We start from the raw sequence: 17,626 nt of genomic DNA on the forward strand, positions 1-17,626 counted from the left end.
GATAATACTTGTGAGAACCAACCCCTGTTAAAACTGAGTTATAGTATAAATTAAGCTACCTAAGCTTATGAGGCAAGTTTTATTGTATTCAAACTCATTTTGGAGAACAGAGTTCACCTTTTATCTTCATGGTGTATTTCTAGCTAAGGGATTCTGTGTGCTTTGACAATCTTGAGATTATTAAAAGGGCAAGTCCATACTGAATTCTGTCAAAGGGAAACCTCTGTTTATGTTTTTGCTGTGTTTTTGAAAAACCCATTTTTCTGTTTTTGGCTGAACCTGAAATTCTGTCCAGGATAATATCCAGGATATATCCCTGCTTACTTCTTGCTGTTTAGGCCTCCTACTGCTGCTGCTGCTGTCCATTAGTTTTGGACCTGCAAAACCACAAGAGCAGGCTTATGCTGCAGTTAGAAGTGTGCTTTCAGTTTATAGACATAAGCTGAGCTAATTTTAAGCTGATAGCTTGGTTTTTAGCAGCATAGGAGCTGAACAGATTTTTGAAAGACTGGTTTGCCCTAAATGCAGGGCAGTCATAGCAGGGTTGCTGTTGGTGTCCAAACTGGGTTGTTTAAAGCAAGCTCAGATTTGCTGCACTGAGCTGCAGTAACACCTCTTACAGCTGTGTAATCATAGTCAGATGTAGATACTGTGCACAGACATCTTCTAGTGGGCTGCAGCAGTAAGATATGTTGATTGATGAGAACAAACCCAAGTGGTAACCTGTATTATCCTGATAAAAGTCCCCGTTAATTGTGTTCCCCTTGCCACAACTGTATTTCAGGTCTGGGGCACATAGCAGACAAGTATGAATTAGATTTCTTGAGTCTTTATTACCCAGGTAGCCTCAGTGGGATTAAAGTTATGTTCAGGACAACTGCTCCTTTTTAAAACTCAAACAATGCATTGTGATTGTGCGTGCAGGTATGTGAGCGTACATATGTGTACATGTGTACAGAGAACATACTTGTGTGAGGTTTGGGTATAGGATTTTCTGGGTATTAATAATCACAACACCTATCTACCTAAAAAATTACAAGTTTGACCTCAGAAACTGAATTTCTAGCTCAAACATTATGACAGCACTTGATCTTACACTTGCTGGAATTCCTGTGTCTTCATTGACTACACTTAGAACTGTAGGTGTTGAGAGCATTTGAACATTAGTTTATCAGATGGAAGCATAGAAATTAGAGACAAACTATGGAGCAGTTCACGTAGATACTTGACACACACACAAGGAATTAGGGTTTTCAGTAGATCTTTCATAAAAGCTTTTTTTCCAAAGGGTCTACTCATGTGTAAGTGATGATTCTTAAAAATGTATTTAATCATTTTATGTAATATGTTAAAGGTTTCATATCTATAGTCCTTGTATACGTTTTTATCATGGAAAAGATAAAATTTCTGGGACTCTTCTTTATGGTAACTTTCACAGAGTCTAAAAAATGTTTGAAATATAACCATGTTTTATTTTTATAAAATTCACAATTTTATACATAGAGAGTTGATAAGCAAGGAGGTTGTGTTCAGTCTCTTATTTCCATTAAGAACTAGTACACATTTTAATATGTCACTATGCAGTGGCCTAGGAATATATTTTTAAAATGTCATTACTCTGTTTTTTTAAAAAGTATGCAGTAACTGCACATAATGAAGTCTGTCCTACTTCCTCTGCCTCTTCTTGACAGTTTTTCTCTTTTCTTTGCCTTGACAGTATAGAATGTAGTACCTTGAAAAGTGATTTTTTTCTCAGTCTGTGTAGAGCGATGTAGTAATAATTTTATCTGTTTGTTGGATTTGATGGTTTATTTGTAAAGTGAAATGTTATTTATGATAAAATATACAAAAGTATACGTTTTCAGGATAGAGTTTTAAACAATAAACTATATAATAAATGCAATTGATGATGATGATGAGTATTGAACTGCTCCTATTTATAGTAACCAGGAAACTTCACTGATTTGTGGATTTTATTCTAAACTACACCTCAGTACTGGGAAACACAAATTTTTAGTAGAAAAGTATAAGGAATTTTATATGAAACTGAAGAGTGTCCATACTCTCATATAGTGTGATGCTCCAAGTAAGAAAAATGTTCTTATTTCAGAGAACATTTGTACTGTTTGGCACACCTAAACCTCCTTTGTGAAAACTCATTCAAGAGAGTTGTTTCAGTACCTTTTTTCTTATTGTAAAGATGAGCTGTCAATATCTCTGCCAAACTCTGCTTTCTGAACAAGCAAAAGGAGTATTAAATAGGTCTGTCAGCACTCAGCCCCACTGAGACAAAATGCATCTTTACAAATACGTAAGTGATGAGTAAACAAATTCGTTATATCTGAAGCAACTGGATGTTGGACTTTGCCAAGCACATTTGAAAGAAATAAGTCGTTGTTCCATTTCTGGTTGTGTTACAGATGTGATGGAAAGCCAGACTTCACTATGTAAGAATAGTTGCTTTGAAAAGTACCTCCTTGCACACACAGTCATTTAAATAAACAGGACTGGTTATTAGGGAAAGTTTGAGCTCTGTTTCTGAGAATGAATCACAGGATTAGAGTATAGTCAGGCTAGAGCTTACACTGATTTGATTGCTTTACATTAAGTTTATGTGAGTCTGTTCCTAAGGATACGTTAACAGCAACAAGTGGAAGGTTAATTTTAGAGAAAGCTCTACCAAATATGTGAATTTAGTTTTAAGTGGATTAAGATGCACAAGTGTTTCAGCCAGTTTTAACCTCAAACTTCACTTGCAGTCCTTTGCAGTTACCGATTTAAAAGTATCAGTGTTGAGAACTGCTGGTCTCTACTTCGGCATTTTCTCTGTCCTTCCCAGGAAAGATGTCTAGAGACCGGGCTCTCAGGAAGCAACAGCAACTGAACAATTTGGTAGCAGTGGTGACAAAGCTTGCAAAGCCTGGAGATGTGATTGTGGATTTTTGCAGTGGAGGGGTAATGTATATTTCTGTTTATGTGGTACCATTTATTTCAGCTTTCATCTTTGCTGTTCTAGGTGGTTGCTGCCACAAAGCAAAGCAGAAGTACAAATGCTGAAATTTTACCTGCTTTCAAAGGTTCTGTCACTGTTTATGGGATGCTCATCATGTAATGAGTGAACAGCTGGGAACACCGAAAAGTGACTCAGATCATGTCATTTGTTTTTGTTTTCACAGGGCCATGTTGGAATTGTTCTTGCTTACATGATGCCATCATGTCAGGTAAATTCTCAATAAAAAGTACAGACAGTACAAGCTTTTGGTCTCTGATGATCCCCTTAAAAAGATATGCATATAGGGAGGGCACATGACATCACAGTTGTCTCAGCAGAGGACTTAGGTTTGAAACATGGAAATTTTTAGCATAACTCCCAAATGTGCATGGTGCTTTCCTGAGAAGACAAAAGTTGTAGGAAAATATAAAATATTTGAAAGCTGATCAATATTGGGAAGTATTAAATGCCTTCAATTGTTATTGGGTTTCCAGATAATCATTTTGTAGAGCTCTACCACAAGTAGTGGTACAAACTCTACCACAAGTAATTCAGAGGTTTTCTCAACTAAGCTAGAAAGTTTTCTGCTTGGTAATGTTGTACTTTGATTTCTCAGTATTATTTTGCCTTTCTCCTGTGTGTGAAATCTAGGTGGTACTCATAGAAAATAAGGAGTTGTCTCTGATCCGTGCTAAAGACAGAAGTGATGAACTAGGTTTAAACAACATTTGGTTCATTCAAGCAAATTTGGACTATTTTAATGGGACTTTTAACATTGGGGTAAGTGATTATAACTTTTCCAGTTCAAAACTTCAGTGTCTGGTTCATTATTCTTAGAATAACTAAAATAGCTGAGAGAAGAAAGTTCTCTATATCCTTACAGACCCTGAAAATAAATGAGATGAACATTCTCTAGAACTCTGCAGCCCTAGTGAAGAATAAGGCATAAATAGTATTTTGTAACTCTCTAAATATTCTTCTACTTTTTTATTCTGTTACTAGAATATGAACTTCTGTGGCAAGGCTCAAGCTTTCCATGCAAGACTGACTGTTCTTTAAATCATCCATGTAAGGGCCTGTTTTGGCTGTAGCTGAGGACATTTAATGCTGAAGGTTTATGGTATATGAACAGTGCTGTTTAACTATTCTGTTGGTTTATTTGATAAAGGGAAAGAAACCCAGTGCCGGAGAAAGAGGAGAGAATAAATGGTTTTAGCCCAGTCCTTCCAAGTGTAAATTTTCAATTCTCTGGCTTTAGCTTTTGTGCTAGAGTGTCATATAAATCTCAGTGGATGAACTAAAGATCTATTTCAGGAATATCAGGGTCTTGTGAATAATTTACTGAATTGTGTGTGTGAAATGTTTAATAGTTTTTCTGTGAAATGCGTCTCCAGTTTTGTGATCATTGGAATTCCTGTCTTAATTTTTGGGGTCTATTTTAAAGGTTAATACTGTGTTAAATATTTCTGTAGAGTTTTTATTTAATAAAAAAGTGTTATACTCTCTCTTTCAAGTTTTGTGACAAGGAAAATACTGAAGTATATGTCAGAAGAATTCACTTGGAAATGCTTCATTTCTGGACCTGTGATTTCAGTTTCTTTGACTTGATTTGTCTATTCAACAGACAAACCTGGAGCTTTTCTTTTTTGGGAGACCTGTATCAATGTCAGCTTCAGAATTAGTTTGTATCATACCATGATTCACTCTTCAGGATTAGCTCATTAACCTAGGATTAACTTTCCTTGGCATATTTAAGATGGGAGCTCTCTGGTTTGCTGACCTATGTTTGAACATAAAAATATAAAGTTTATACTTTTATATAAAGGTACTTTTGCCTCATTATGTCATAAACGCTGGTCTGATACAAAAATGAATATAGATACCATAATACATAGATAAATAAAAAGTTTATCAATGTGCCATATTTAAACCCATCTTCTGAGACTTGTAAAGCTATTCACTCATTGCATGACTTCACCATTTTCAGTAAAACAATAGTGTAAATGTGAGGAAGGACACAATGACGAATTCACTTGAAATTTAGAGAGGTATAGAAAAATGAATGTGACTGAAGTCACTGTCTCTGGGTTTGGTATTAGTTTAAAATAGGTTTATATGCATTTTAGTTACCTTGACATCAAATGTACGTTATTTAGCTTTTTTTAATCTGTCAGGAGTTCAGAAGCAGGTTAAAAAACCCTATGTGAACCACTTCCCTTTTGGTCTGCATGAAATTTCTGCCCTTATGAACTCTTGGGATAATGATGGTCAAGGTTCTGAAACAACATGTTTGAGTGCCAAATGTACTGATGCATTGAACTATTACATGTTGTAGTACAACCACCTACCACAATAAATTATTTCAGTCTTAAAGTGAAAGCTTCCAAATACTTGCGTGCAGTGTTCATTTACATGCCAACACCCAGAGGAGTCTGAGATCTCAGCTGTTTTTAATATTTCTATAGTACTCACAGTATCTCAGCTAATTTGTGAGAACAAGTTGAAAAGTTTAACGTTTGGTTGGAGAGCAGGGATATTTTTGAGCGTGTTGAGTACTCTTATTTTTAAGATCACTAAAGTAAACCTGAAGTTTCAGGAAACATTCTTTTCCCTTTGCTTTTCTGTGTGCACTGGACTGTTCTGGGCAGTTGCAGTACCAGATGTCTAATACAGGACAACGGTCTCACGCTGCATTAGCTCTGTTGCTCTCATCAGGGGCCACTTTGCTTTCCTGTGTTTACAGGTGTTTGGATTTGTGGACCAAATATCTGCATATCTGCTTTAGTCTTCACAATTTATTTTGTTTCTGACAGTGAGTTGGATATACAGGATATCCTGAGAAAGCTTTGTCATTAATTTTGTCATTTTTTTTTTTCCTTAAGTAAATTGGTTCTGAGAAACACAAAGAAGAAATCAGTTGGTGTAACAGGTCATATAGGCTCAGCAAAGCTACTGGTTTTATCTGCTGCTGTTTTACGGTCTCTTTTTCAGATGTGCAAGCAAAATAAAGATCTTTGTTTTCTGCTTGGATAGATGAGGAAGTAACTATAATTACGTTCTATGCTAATCTGATAGCTGTGATATTAAGACTCTATTTCTGATGTTAAACTAGTTTTATTTTGTTAAATTCATATGAGCAAAAAACTTTCATTGTGAAATTATTTTCTTGTTAATTTTTCAATGTTCTGCTTGAGAAAAAATAGTTGTTTCCGTCTGTATGCAGTTACATTTCAGTTGAAGATTAATGGTCTGCTCAGCTGAGCTTACAGCAAGCAGAGTGCAAACAAAAAAAGACTTTGTTTTAATCTATATCTGAGAGCAAAGGTTTTATCTTCCAATTGCTCTACCTTGAATAACAACTTTGAATCCTGAAATCTGAGCTGTGCAGCTTTAAAGCTTTTCCCTTTAAAGCTTTACAGTGAACCAAAAGAAAAGAAAACAATGTAGTTTTATAAATCCACACTGCTGAATAAAATTACAAATGTCTCAAAAATGTCCTCAGTTCAATGAAAACATAGAGCAATATCTATGCACCAGGCCTACTCTTTGGGGTACAGAGTACATGGGAGGAGGCAGAGTAAGTAATGTCTTTATTTCACCTGGCCTGTTTGGCATCACAGAGACGAGAGAGCTGCTTGCCTTTCCTTGCACTTTATTGAGTACTGCAGTAACTTGCCTTGCAGTAACTTGCCTTTCTGTAGGAGAGCATGAAGAATTTGGGTGCAACCTGTGCATTGCCCAAACACATGTCAGTGTTCACAAATAGTTGTGATGAAATGTTATTCTAGTTTTAGCTGAAGAGCCCATCACTAAGAAGAAGAAATAAAAGATTAAGGAGAAGAAAAAAAAAATGAGGGCAAGTTGTGTTTGATGCTTCCCCCCACCTCCATTGTTTCTTTTTCTAGAGGTTTTATTCAACATCTTAAAATCTAATGATCTAAATTATGTTGAATTTTCTCCTTTGAATGTGACCTTCAGGTATATGTGTTACTTCTCTTACTGCTAAGTTGAAATCCAGTTTTGAAATAGTTCTATGTGTTTCTAAGTCCTTCTTGCTTGACAAAAACCTTTGACTAATTACCACAAATAGTTTCTCTGTAACTATTTTTCTGGAACTTTGTTTTTAATTTATTTGATATTGTGATGTAGTGCACTTCCTTCTGAGTACTTTTGGTGAGTGACCCTTCTTCAGTGTTGATGCTGAACAGGATTGTATTTAGAATGTTGCTGTAAGGAATTTTCTTGTTTCCTTGGTTTTTGTTTTTACTGCTGTAGGTGGCTCTGCACGCCTGTGGTGTGGCCACAGACATGGTGATTGAGCACTGCATCCGGGCACGGGCAGCCTTTGTCATCTCCCCTTGCTGTTATGGCTTCATTCAAAACACAGTCAAGTTCAAATATCCACGAAGGTAAACGAAAGCTAACAAGATAAGCCTTAAAATATCAACTTAAGTGATGGGATAAAATACTAAGAGAGTATAGAATTAATCAGTTGAGGATCATTGCGAGTTTCTGGGCTAAGCTGATTCACACTTAGAATGAAACTGTTTTCTCCTTTGTCTTTGCCAACCCATCATGAAAGGGAGGCAGATTGGTAATTGCTGGATTATTTTTTTCTGGATTTATCTTTCATATTTCAGGAGACTTTGTGCAAGGAGCATAGTAGGTACAGTATGTAATATGCAGACCTTTTACCTTTAAATCACAAAGTTAATAGAAAACTCACGAAAAGAAGGGGAATTGACATTTTAATGTTGCAGAAAGATGTAAGCAGTCAGCTTAAGAATTGTCTGCTTTATACCACAGTTTACTGCTTGTGAAACTTCTCTGATTTATTCCCAAGTAGACAAGCTCTCCTGTATTTCAGTTCATATTTTTAGTATTTTTTCAATGGACTGTGTAGATATTTTGTCTTCAAATCCGCCATGTGGGAGATACTTATCTATCTTATGCTTAAGAATTTTAATGCCTTTGCTATAAATAAAATGTAAAAGATAAGCATAAAGTGGCAGAAGATAAGAGGCTACAGCCTTCTGAATCAGAACTAGGTGGCAGAAGAGGGTTGTGTTTTGGTTGGCTTTTTTTTTTTTTATAAAGCTGAGCTTTGCATTTTTGATGTCCAAGATTTAATTCTACTAGGAAGTGACAGAAGTATATATTTGCTAAAATAACAAACTGAAACATGCAGTCTGACAAGGAATCAATAAATCTAAAAAATCTTATGCATCTATGTTAAATATTTTTCATATTTTCATATTCTTCTGTAATATCCAAGCGTGCTGGCACAGAAGTGTAGAGAGTAAATATTTAGAATTTGTCAGTTAGATAAGCTTTGGATTTAACTGTGTTTTGATTCTTCCATCTCTTTGTGTGTGTCCATTTTTGTTTTCTCTTGAAACACAATAAAACAAATAAGTTTTCTTAAGAAAGAGGCTATAAAATTTTAAGTCTTTTAAAACTAGCAGGCATATAGCTTTTCTCAGTTGGCTTGTTTTAAAATTGACTGTATAATGTTGGACTTTTGACCAGTTACGTTTTTGGACCACTAAGACTAGAAATGCTCCCTATGTTAGAAAAGTTTTGTTGCTATAGATGCTGCAAGAATATAAATTAGGGTTTTGTGTTTGATAAAATTTTGAATCTAACATCACAAACCTCTGTAGAAAATTATTAACCCTATTTTGAGCTGCATTTTAGGGTTTGCTTTTTCTTTTTTTCCTTATGTTATATGATCATAAAACATGATAATCAGCCCATATCCCTGTAGTGTCTGTGTTCTGTAGTCCATTCCTTTGTAGAGGCCCCTTACTTTTGTGATACAAACAAAATATATGCTTGTCTAGAGTATTATTAAATATATATAAAGTATTTATATGACAGTGAGGAAAGAACAGTAAATCTGTGTTAGTATTTATAATGATTTAGAGAGAGAATATTTTTATGAGTAACATAATAGGGAAAAAAAGACACCAACAAGTACACTTTTCCTTTTCTAGTGAACGGGAGCTGCAATGGGGTTTGGTATTTTTGAAAGCCTTTCTGTAGGATACAGATACTGCTACTTTGTTTAAAATGTGTTCAAGTATTAAATAATTGCTCCTACTTTCCACCTCTGCTGGTTTTAGATGTTAATTAAATTGGTCTATTTATTTTTTTTTCAGTCGTCAGTTCAAAGAAATTTTGTCCTACAAGGTATGTAAAATGGCAGGGCGGCAAGGTTTATGTGCAGTTTCCTGTGTTTCACTGGGTCATTTTGTCAAATAAAATATAGGTGGTTATCTTTTAGTTGCAAGGAGTGGCATGTGTTATGTGCAATGTTCATTAATAGTGCAGATGTCATTGTGTTTTCTCTCCACCAGCCATGTTTTAAGGCTTTTTTTCTTCAATAAAATTAGTTTCTCTACAGAAACCCCCTTGTTTTATCATAATGTATAAGTGAGCCATTCCTAAAGTACTTCAGCATGTATCCATTAACAATTACAAGACGCCAATTTATTTAAGTCTTAAATAGAGCTGTTATTTTCTAAAAATCATCAGATTTTTCCCTCTAATTTATGTCTAAAAGATTGGACATACTAAGTAGGAAAAGCTTGTACTGATCAGCAAGAATTTTATGCAGGATTGTTTTAAAAATATTTTTCAAAATTATTTTGGAAGTATTCAAGTGCATTTTGACCCTGCGAAGGAAGGGTCTGTGGAGATAGTCCGAGAGAAATGTGGGAGAAAGAATCAGTGAAGCACACAGATCTGACAGAGTGAAGATAACAGGGGAGTGAAAAAGGACAAGAGCAGAGAGGTGGACAGCTGAAAACTGATGCTGATCTGTTAAACTTTGTTATGAGCGTTTAGATGCACTTAATGTGGCATGGAAAGAAAATGTTTCCTTTTGAGTGAAGCAAGGTTATAGAGAAACTTTACTAAATTTACATGTCACACCCTAGACAGAGGTCTTGGTGTTTACAATGTAGAAATGAATTTTGGAGATGCAGAATAATTCTTTATAACAGAAATATGAAAGCAAAGGAAGGTATTTGTAATATCCAAATTTTTTGGGGGACAGTGAGCAGTGCAAAGATGCTGTACATGACAAGAAAATGGAGATTATCCTTTTTAATCCTCAAATAAGAGGGGGTTTTAAAAATAAAGAAAATTTCCAGCCATCTTCTAAGGGAAATTCAGTTATCTGCTAATACACTAATCTTACATTCATGACAGTCTGGTTTATGTACACTTTGCTAATTTACATGGAAATAAATGCCCACAGATTGAGATGACAAAAGCCACACAATGGATTTGGACCTGTCATTGTTTTTCCCCTTGTTTAAATTTATATGTTTCTAACACATAATCACAAAGAGCTCAGGTTTCTGTTCAGAAAAAATTCATTTACTAGCATTATTAAAATAAACTAGTTAACAGTACAGAGGGAGATGGTGACAGTATAAAGTCAGGGATGCCTAGATTAGAACAGTGTGTATAACTTCATTACAACTCAGTGAATTTTTTTCTTAATTTTTTAATCCATGGAGATTTAAATCACAGGGTTTGTCAACACTGTAGATTCTGCATTTTATTATTTGTGCTGCAGAGGGTACAGGAGTCAAAGACAAGGCTAGAAAATATTGCTGCTCTTAATAACATAAGAGTCTATACAAATGGTCTAGGCTGGTTGGTGCCTCCAATAATCCTAGTTATAAATAACTTTCGTTATGCAGCTAGCTGTATGCATTTTTATATTTCATATTAATAAATTGTTACAGGTTATTGGCTAGCAGCCAAAGTTGCCATGTGTTAACCAGACATTGTTTGTGTCACCCCCTCCAGTTCCCATTTTAAATTAATTTCTCTTATCTTTTATTTTCGTGAGATCTAAAAAGACATCCAGCAGTCTGGAATTTCCAAAACTTTTTTGATGAGAACATTATGCTGTAATTCATTATTTTATAGTTGCAAAGAATAAGGTATCTGTAGATTTCTACCATGATACATTTTGAGACTGTTTCTCAAGACACAAGGAGAATTAGAAAGTAGAACTGTATAACTTTGCATATACTTTTTGCTTTGGAAATTTAATAGGAATTGAAGGTAAGGGTGTTCTAGTAAGCAAGTTAACTGTTTATGCACACACAAAGTTTGGGCAGTTTATAATCTTCATTATTTTAGAAATGCTTTTCTTCTTATTTCTGAAAATTTAATGTGTGTCATGGGTAAACAATGTAGTCATAACATGCTCTGATTTATCTCTTTGGATCACCTCTCTAAGAAGCCAAGGCATTGGAGTCAGTCCAGATTTTCAGGTTAAGTGATAAGGCTCACCTTGGCTCTGATCTGGTCCAAAGAGCTTGGATGTTGCAAAGAGCCAAGTTGTATTTGGTGCCTGAAGGCTGGTGAGGAGTTGTGTGCTAAGACGGATCTTTTCCCTCTCCTCTAGATCCCTGTTTTTCTCCCCAAAGTGCCTATCACTGTTGCTTCTCTCCTAGTAGTGGCCACATTGCCCATGGCTCTTTTTGTCCTTTGTTCTCCAGTACTCATGTCTGGGTTAACATTTTCAACTCTTTTGTACTGCAAAAATAGCCACATTTGAAAATGGAACTGGTGGGGGGGGGTGGAGTGCATGTAAGTCCTAAATGTATTATAACACGTTCTCATTTTGCTTCCATATCTTTTATGAAGCTGTGAGCTGGAAACCTTCATGCCAATAGCTGTACTAGGGAACAAATATCCTTGCCTCAAGATAGTGTAAATTTATTTAAATTAGTAATATTTGAGTATCAAATGATAATATTTTATTTTATAATATATAAGAAAATTTTTTGCGGTCAGGTGTCTATTAAATTTATGAGTTGGATGGAGTGTACTGTGGGGTAGTTACCATCTTGATTTAATATGAAGCTTTTTAGTGGAATAGAAACTCTTGGATGTTTATGTCCCTCTGATAAAAAGCTGGAGTAAGTATTCTTACTTCAGAATACTGAAAGAACCTGAAGTGTCCTTAGGTGAAGTTGCTCACTCCACCTGGTACAAGAACCAACTCTTTAATGTCATAATTTTATATCAGGCAAGAATTTTTTAAAAAAAAAAAGTTTTTGATGCAAGACACATGCCTTTTTTTTCAGAACTATAGCTCTGGAAGTTTTGCTTTGGAGAGCACTTTTTGTTGTTGTCCATTTCTGTTTTCTCCCTGTGACATTGTAGGAGACTTGGGAATGTTGTACAATTCTAAGATGGTTCTGATTTACGCTGTCCTCTACTTAATATTGCAGCTGTCCCAAAGAGCACAGCTGTCATCAGAGCATTCATTTCATTGCTACACCTGCAAGGCTTTTTCTTTCACCATCTGGCTAACTTGCATTCCTTGGCTTCGCTGGTCTTTGAGCAATCATAATGCTGACATAGGTGGTGGGATTTGAAGGCAAATGAGGATATGGGGTTCTGCCTGCTTGTGTAGTGATCTAAACAGGGAATGAAATGCATCCTCCACTACACCATCCCCCTGGGTGACAGGATAGGAAGAAATCAACAGCAGCTGTTGTAGAAGCCTTTGCAAAAATTCCTAGTGGAACAGGGATAGGTTGAAATTGCATTATGATAATTTTGGTGGAGGAGACTTTCCTGTTTACAGCCAGGTATTTTTTGCCTTCAGGATCTTTTGAGTTGATCCTGACTGGATTTGGCAGGGCAGAGGAAGTTTGACCATGAGGCTGTTCTTCTGGGATTCAAAATCACTGCTTGGAGAAGTGTGCAGTAGTTCAAATCACCTGTTTAAGAATTTCATCTTGGCTGCTTATTGATGCAGAGGTGCAGCCCTATGATGACTGTGCTAAAAGAAGACTGTGTTGCTTATCAGTTATTGAAGGCAAAATTAGTCTGCAGTAGTCTTTGAAGAATGCTCTCTTGTATACACTGCATCCAATTCAAGTGCTGAAAAGAATGAGAAAGTTTAGTAAGGAACAAATACTAATGAGGAGAAATGAGATAGTGATTACAAAATCTTAATTTACACACATATTTGCAGAATAAAAATTGGGATTTGCACACATAAATTTTCTAGAAATACAGTCTTCAGCGTAATAGCACTTTTAATACTTTTAAACATTTAATTAGATTTTTCTTGCTTTATCTTCTTTTTTTTTTCTTTTTTTTTAGGAGCACATGATTCTTTGCAGATTTGCAGATCAGACAGCTGTTCAGCTTCCACCTGAACGCAGGCTAATTGGTATGAATTTCTGCAGCTGCTGTGTAAACCATCTCAGTAATGATTTCACTTGATATATAAAGGAAGAAGTAGACCTTTATGAATGGGGCATTAAGTTGCTGTCTTCACATAAAACTTGAAAAATTTTAGTTTTGTCACATTTCACTCTTACTCTTCCATTCTATGGTATAGAAACTCTTCCCTTATGTCAAAATCACCAATATGAGATAGAGAGTTTGCATTTTACTGATTTTTTATTTTATTTTATTTTTTTTTTAGTTGCTTGACCTTTTTTTTCCCCCTACCATTTTATGAAAAGCATGAGATCTTAGTAAAGTTCACTGATGTCCTGCTGCTGCCGGTTCATCTTCCATTAAAAGCACAGACTATTCGTAGTAGTGACTTTCAGTGTGCCCCCTTTGTCCTGCTCGTAGTCACTGGAGATAACTCTCTTAGGAGGGTAGACATCTAATGCCAGCTGCAAACAGTAAGGGTAAATTGCAGAGGTTGGGCTGGCTTTGGTCAGAAGGACAGCAAAATACAAACTACTTCAAATATGTGGCATAAGCTTTGACTTACAAAAGCGTGGTCCTTGTTCTGATGGAAGCTGTAAATGAGCTTCCAGGTCAGAAAAGACAGATGAGGCTTGGAACTCTAAGAACATAACTCTGCATTCTTGGCTTAGAAGAAATACTTACAAACTACGTTAAAGCAGTAGTAGCAAATAATCATAATGTTTTTTAAAAGCTTAATTTGAAGCATTCAAGATATTTCTTATGCTCACTGCACAAAAAGAAAGTTATACAGATTCTGTATACAAGCTGATGAGAAATTTTGCAGCTTCTTTTGTTATCATCACAGTATTTGAAAAAAAAGAAATTAAAAAGGACAGTGTTCAGTTACCAATGTAGCACCCCACACTGTGGACTGAAAATTGAAATAGGACCCAAATTTATTTTTTGAAAGATTTTAATTTTTATCTGTTGACCATGTCTGAAACTGCAGGGTTTTTTTCCACAAATGTAACTTTCACGTGTTTTGTTCTGACAAAATCCCATAAATATAAATCTTATTCTCCTCTTCCCCTACATCATTGCTTTTTCTGTTTTCAAGAATGTTACTTTTTCTTAAAGTTCCCTGTAATACTAGACTGTTTCATTGAAGATGGTTCCCATTTCCCTGTTCTGCTTCAGCTTTGAAACTGATTTTGTGGGAGTCTTGTTTAGCAGTATTTTTACGTTTTCCTTGCAAACAATTGCATGCGATCAGTGTTACAGTCATGGTGAGAATGTTTTTGGTAAGTGCATGAGCAGGTGTTGAGAAAACTCTGTATTTCAGTTAATGAGAGTATTCCTGAACAGGTGGAGGCTTTTTCTTCTCATGTAAATGGTGGCAAAAATCACTTATTCTGCTACTTTTTTAATATTTTAGGATTATATTGTAAACTACATTTTAGCAATTACCACTGAATTTATGTGGCTTCAGATAAGTGACAAATCATTTGCTTTCATTACCTGTAAGTTAAAATACAGCATTTGTCTGTGACTGTCATCACTGAAACAACACATTTGTCGAAGGAGTTATCACCGATTTCTATAGTATCTGTGAAGGTAAAAATAAGCAGTTGAACCCAGTTCTGCTGCACACAGCAGTTCCCTTTTAAATGAACGAAGTTCTGTGTATCATTTTCACTGGACATGTGACTTTTACGCACTATATGCAGCAGTGCAGACTGAATGGTTAAATGGCTTTGTGGACATTGCTACAGCCCACCTGCTTACGCAGAACTGCTCCATGCATTTCACACAGTCTTACTGAGAGCACCCAGGGAACCAGGCCCCAGCTGTGACAATCCCAGCTGCCCTTCAGTGTGTACACATGGAACAATAAGTTTGTTGCTGTCAGTGGCAGGAATGTGTACATGCCATTTTGTTCAGCCAGCCACAGAAGGTGATTTTCTATGAAGCCACAAATGTGGGAAGAATAGTGCCACAAACAGTAATTTGCAGAGTTGTGTCCTGGGTTTATAAACTGCTAATTTCTCCCTGCAACGTATAGATCCATACAGAACTGAGTTTCAAAGTTCTTTTTCAGGCCCACCCTTAATATTTTGTCTCTAAATTGTCTCCTACCCAATTACTACCCCTCTCAAATTCCAAGCCACCAACAGAACAGAGTCCAAATGTCATAATGTTGGTGAATTTGAAGTAGTGAAATTATTTTGTAACTAAGGAATTCAGCTGAGAAGGAGAAGATAGTTCTGGCCATCAGCTCACTGTGGAAGGACAGAATAGATTGGATTGAGTACTGTATTAAAGTGTGATGTGCACCAGCTGTTCTGAAATACAAGGATTCTGAGGAGTGTTTGTGCCACCCACCAAAACTTCTGCAGGCACCTAACCAGGGTGCATAACAGGGCTTCTAACGGTGCAGGTGCAAAAGCTCTGTATACATTCAGGGAAGAGGTAAGCGGTTCCAGAGGAGCTCCAGAGGAATATGCCAGACTCATATTCTGATGGTAAACATGATGTGCTCCTGTTTCTTCCCTTGGTCTCAGACCCCAAATATATTTAACTATACAATTTTGTCAGGAGCAGGAAAAGAGGTAGGATCATTGGCTTTGAGACCGACGGAGGATTGTACCCTGTTCAGGCCTTGAGACTGTATGACTATTAGTCATAAAACATTTCAGGGAAGTGTTAAATCTTTCTTGCAATAGTGTTTCAAACTGCTGAAATACAATCTGACAAGTCAATTCAGTATTTCAGAACATAATAATCAATTATAATGAGTAAATAAGTAAAGACAAATGGTCCATTCATCTTGGCATGGCTGTATCGTAATACAAATGTCTAAGCTGAAAAACTCCATTTATCCTTCCTGTTTTTCTGCAGATAAATCTGAGATAAGCTTAATTTGCATTACCAATGTAGTATTCTTGTTTACAAGTAGTTACATTAATATGTCTCAAATCAATTAGACTGGATAACTTTTTTGTATTGTAGTCTTTTGTTGAAGTTCAATAATCAGAGATTTTCAGATTTTAGATGAAAGTACAGGAGGAAAACAGTTATGGTCATAAAGGGAGTAGAAGTTTGGAAATTCAGAGAGCTAAGGGGTAAACGAGGCATTTTTCTTCCTCCTGTGGCTTTTACATTAAAGTATGGATTTTTCTGTACATTTTGAGAAAGGCACGACGGTTTTTAAGCTTTCTCCATATATAAAGAGTTAATAATCTTCTGAAGATCTTTGCTAAATGAGGGTTACAAGTCGCAGATGTGATTTGGAACTATTAAAGAGTGTCTATTTGAAGTAAAACAGATTAAGATGGTTTTTAAAGGAGATGTGGAACTTATTTTTAGATGACTTACTGATGTGTTTTCCTAACATTAAATATTGAAGTGCACATTTCTGATAACGTTTCTACATTCTGAGTTTCCGTGCTCTCCCTTGCTCTCCTTTTAGGAAAACAGTGTATGGGGCTTGTGGATCTGGATCGGGCATGGGCTGCAGAAGAACAGAACTACTCTGTCCAAGTTATATCTATGGAGCCAGAGAGTTGTTCTCCGAAGAACAATATGTTTGTGGGCACCCCTGCTTAGAGTGTGAAACTTCCATTCAATTTGAAATAGAACATAAATCTTCAGTGCATAATGACATCCAGCAGATAGAAGCGGAGCTGGGAACCAGACATCACGCATCTTGAACGCATTGCGCTCGGAAAAGGAAGCAGCCCAAAAAGTCTTAAAAAGCAAACTGCATGCAGAGCATCACAAATCAACTTGCAATGTGTCATTAAGCAACTTTTGGTTCTCCTCTGAGAAGTTTCTGGATCTAATGACTGTGCATGGAATTATATCCATCTGTAAAGGTTTAGAAAAAAGTTGGTCTCATTGAAGGGAAGGTGGTTTCCTTTTCAGTAAAACTGTTTCTTGGCTGCCTGAAAATTGCGTTTGTGGTCAAAACTGCGTTTGGGTTTATAAGCAGAGCAGTTATCAGCCAGAAGTGCTGATCACTAGAGGAACAGAAAAGATCAGATTTACGGTGTTAGTGAAGAAGGATGTGGAACAGGTGGTGGCTTGACTTTGCTAAAGAATTACATACTACTGTAGGAAGATTATTTTTAATAAAAGTTCATCAGATTACTTTGGGCCTCATTCTGTTTATTAAAAATGTATTCACTAACTTGCCAGTCATTTTTTAACAAGATTTAAGTATTAAGTATTACACAAGAATTCTGTTAGCGGGTATTTGAAATTGTGTTTGAAGAAATCAAGCCCCTAGTTATCCATTGACCAGATAGTGGGAGCTAGTGATGATGTCAGCAAATGCATACTTCATTATCACCTTTGCTAGTTGAAGTGTATTGCTTCCTATTTGTAAGAAACTCTGCTGTCAGAAGAAATTTTTAAGAATAGTTCCTGTGTCTCTATATCTTC

The 17,626-nt window shown here is 36.0% G+C and overlaps 1 protein-coding gene across 3 annotated transcripts in view; it reads left to right on the top strand.

The window, feature by feature from the left end:
- Nucleotides 1–17,332, top strand: part of GSTCD (glutathione S-transferase C-terminal domain containing) — a 60,391-nt gene extending 43,059 nt beyond the window's left edge. For 2 of the 3 annotated variants that reach the window (XM_064652040.1, XM_064652039.1), the window contains exons 6-12: nucleotides 2,840–2,955; nucleotides 3,177–3,221; nucleotides 3,644–3,772; nucleotides 7,268–7,401; nucleotides 9,154–9,184; nucleotides 13,139–13,208; nucleotides 16,653–17,332. In XM_064652040.1, the coding sequence (XP_064508110.1) occupies nucleotides 2,840–2,955; nucleotides 3,177–3,221; nucleotides 3,644–3,772; nucleotides 7,268–7,401; nucleotides 9,154–9,184; nucleotides 13,139–13,208; nucleotides 16,653–16,789 (662 nt within the window). In that variant the 3' untranslated portion in view covers nucleotides 16,790–17,332. The other variant, XM_064652041.1, reaches the window with a different exon arrangement.
- Nucleotides 17,333–17,626: the final 294 nt, after the last annotated feature.

Source organism: Pseudopipra pipra, chromosome 4 (genome assembly GCF_036250125.1).
Source record: "Pseudopipra pipra isolate bDixPip1 chromosome 4, bDixPip1.hap1, whole genome shotgun sequence".
NCBI lineage: Eukaryota > Metazoa > Chordata > Aves > Passeriformes > Pipridae > Pseudopipra > Pseudopipra pipra.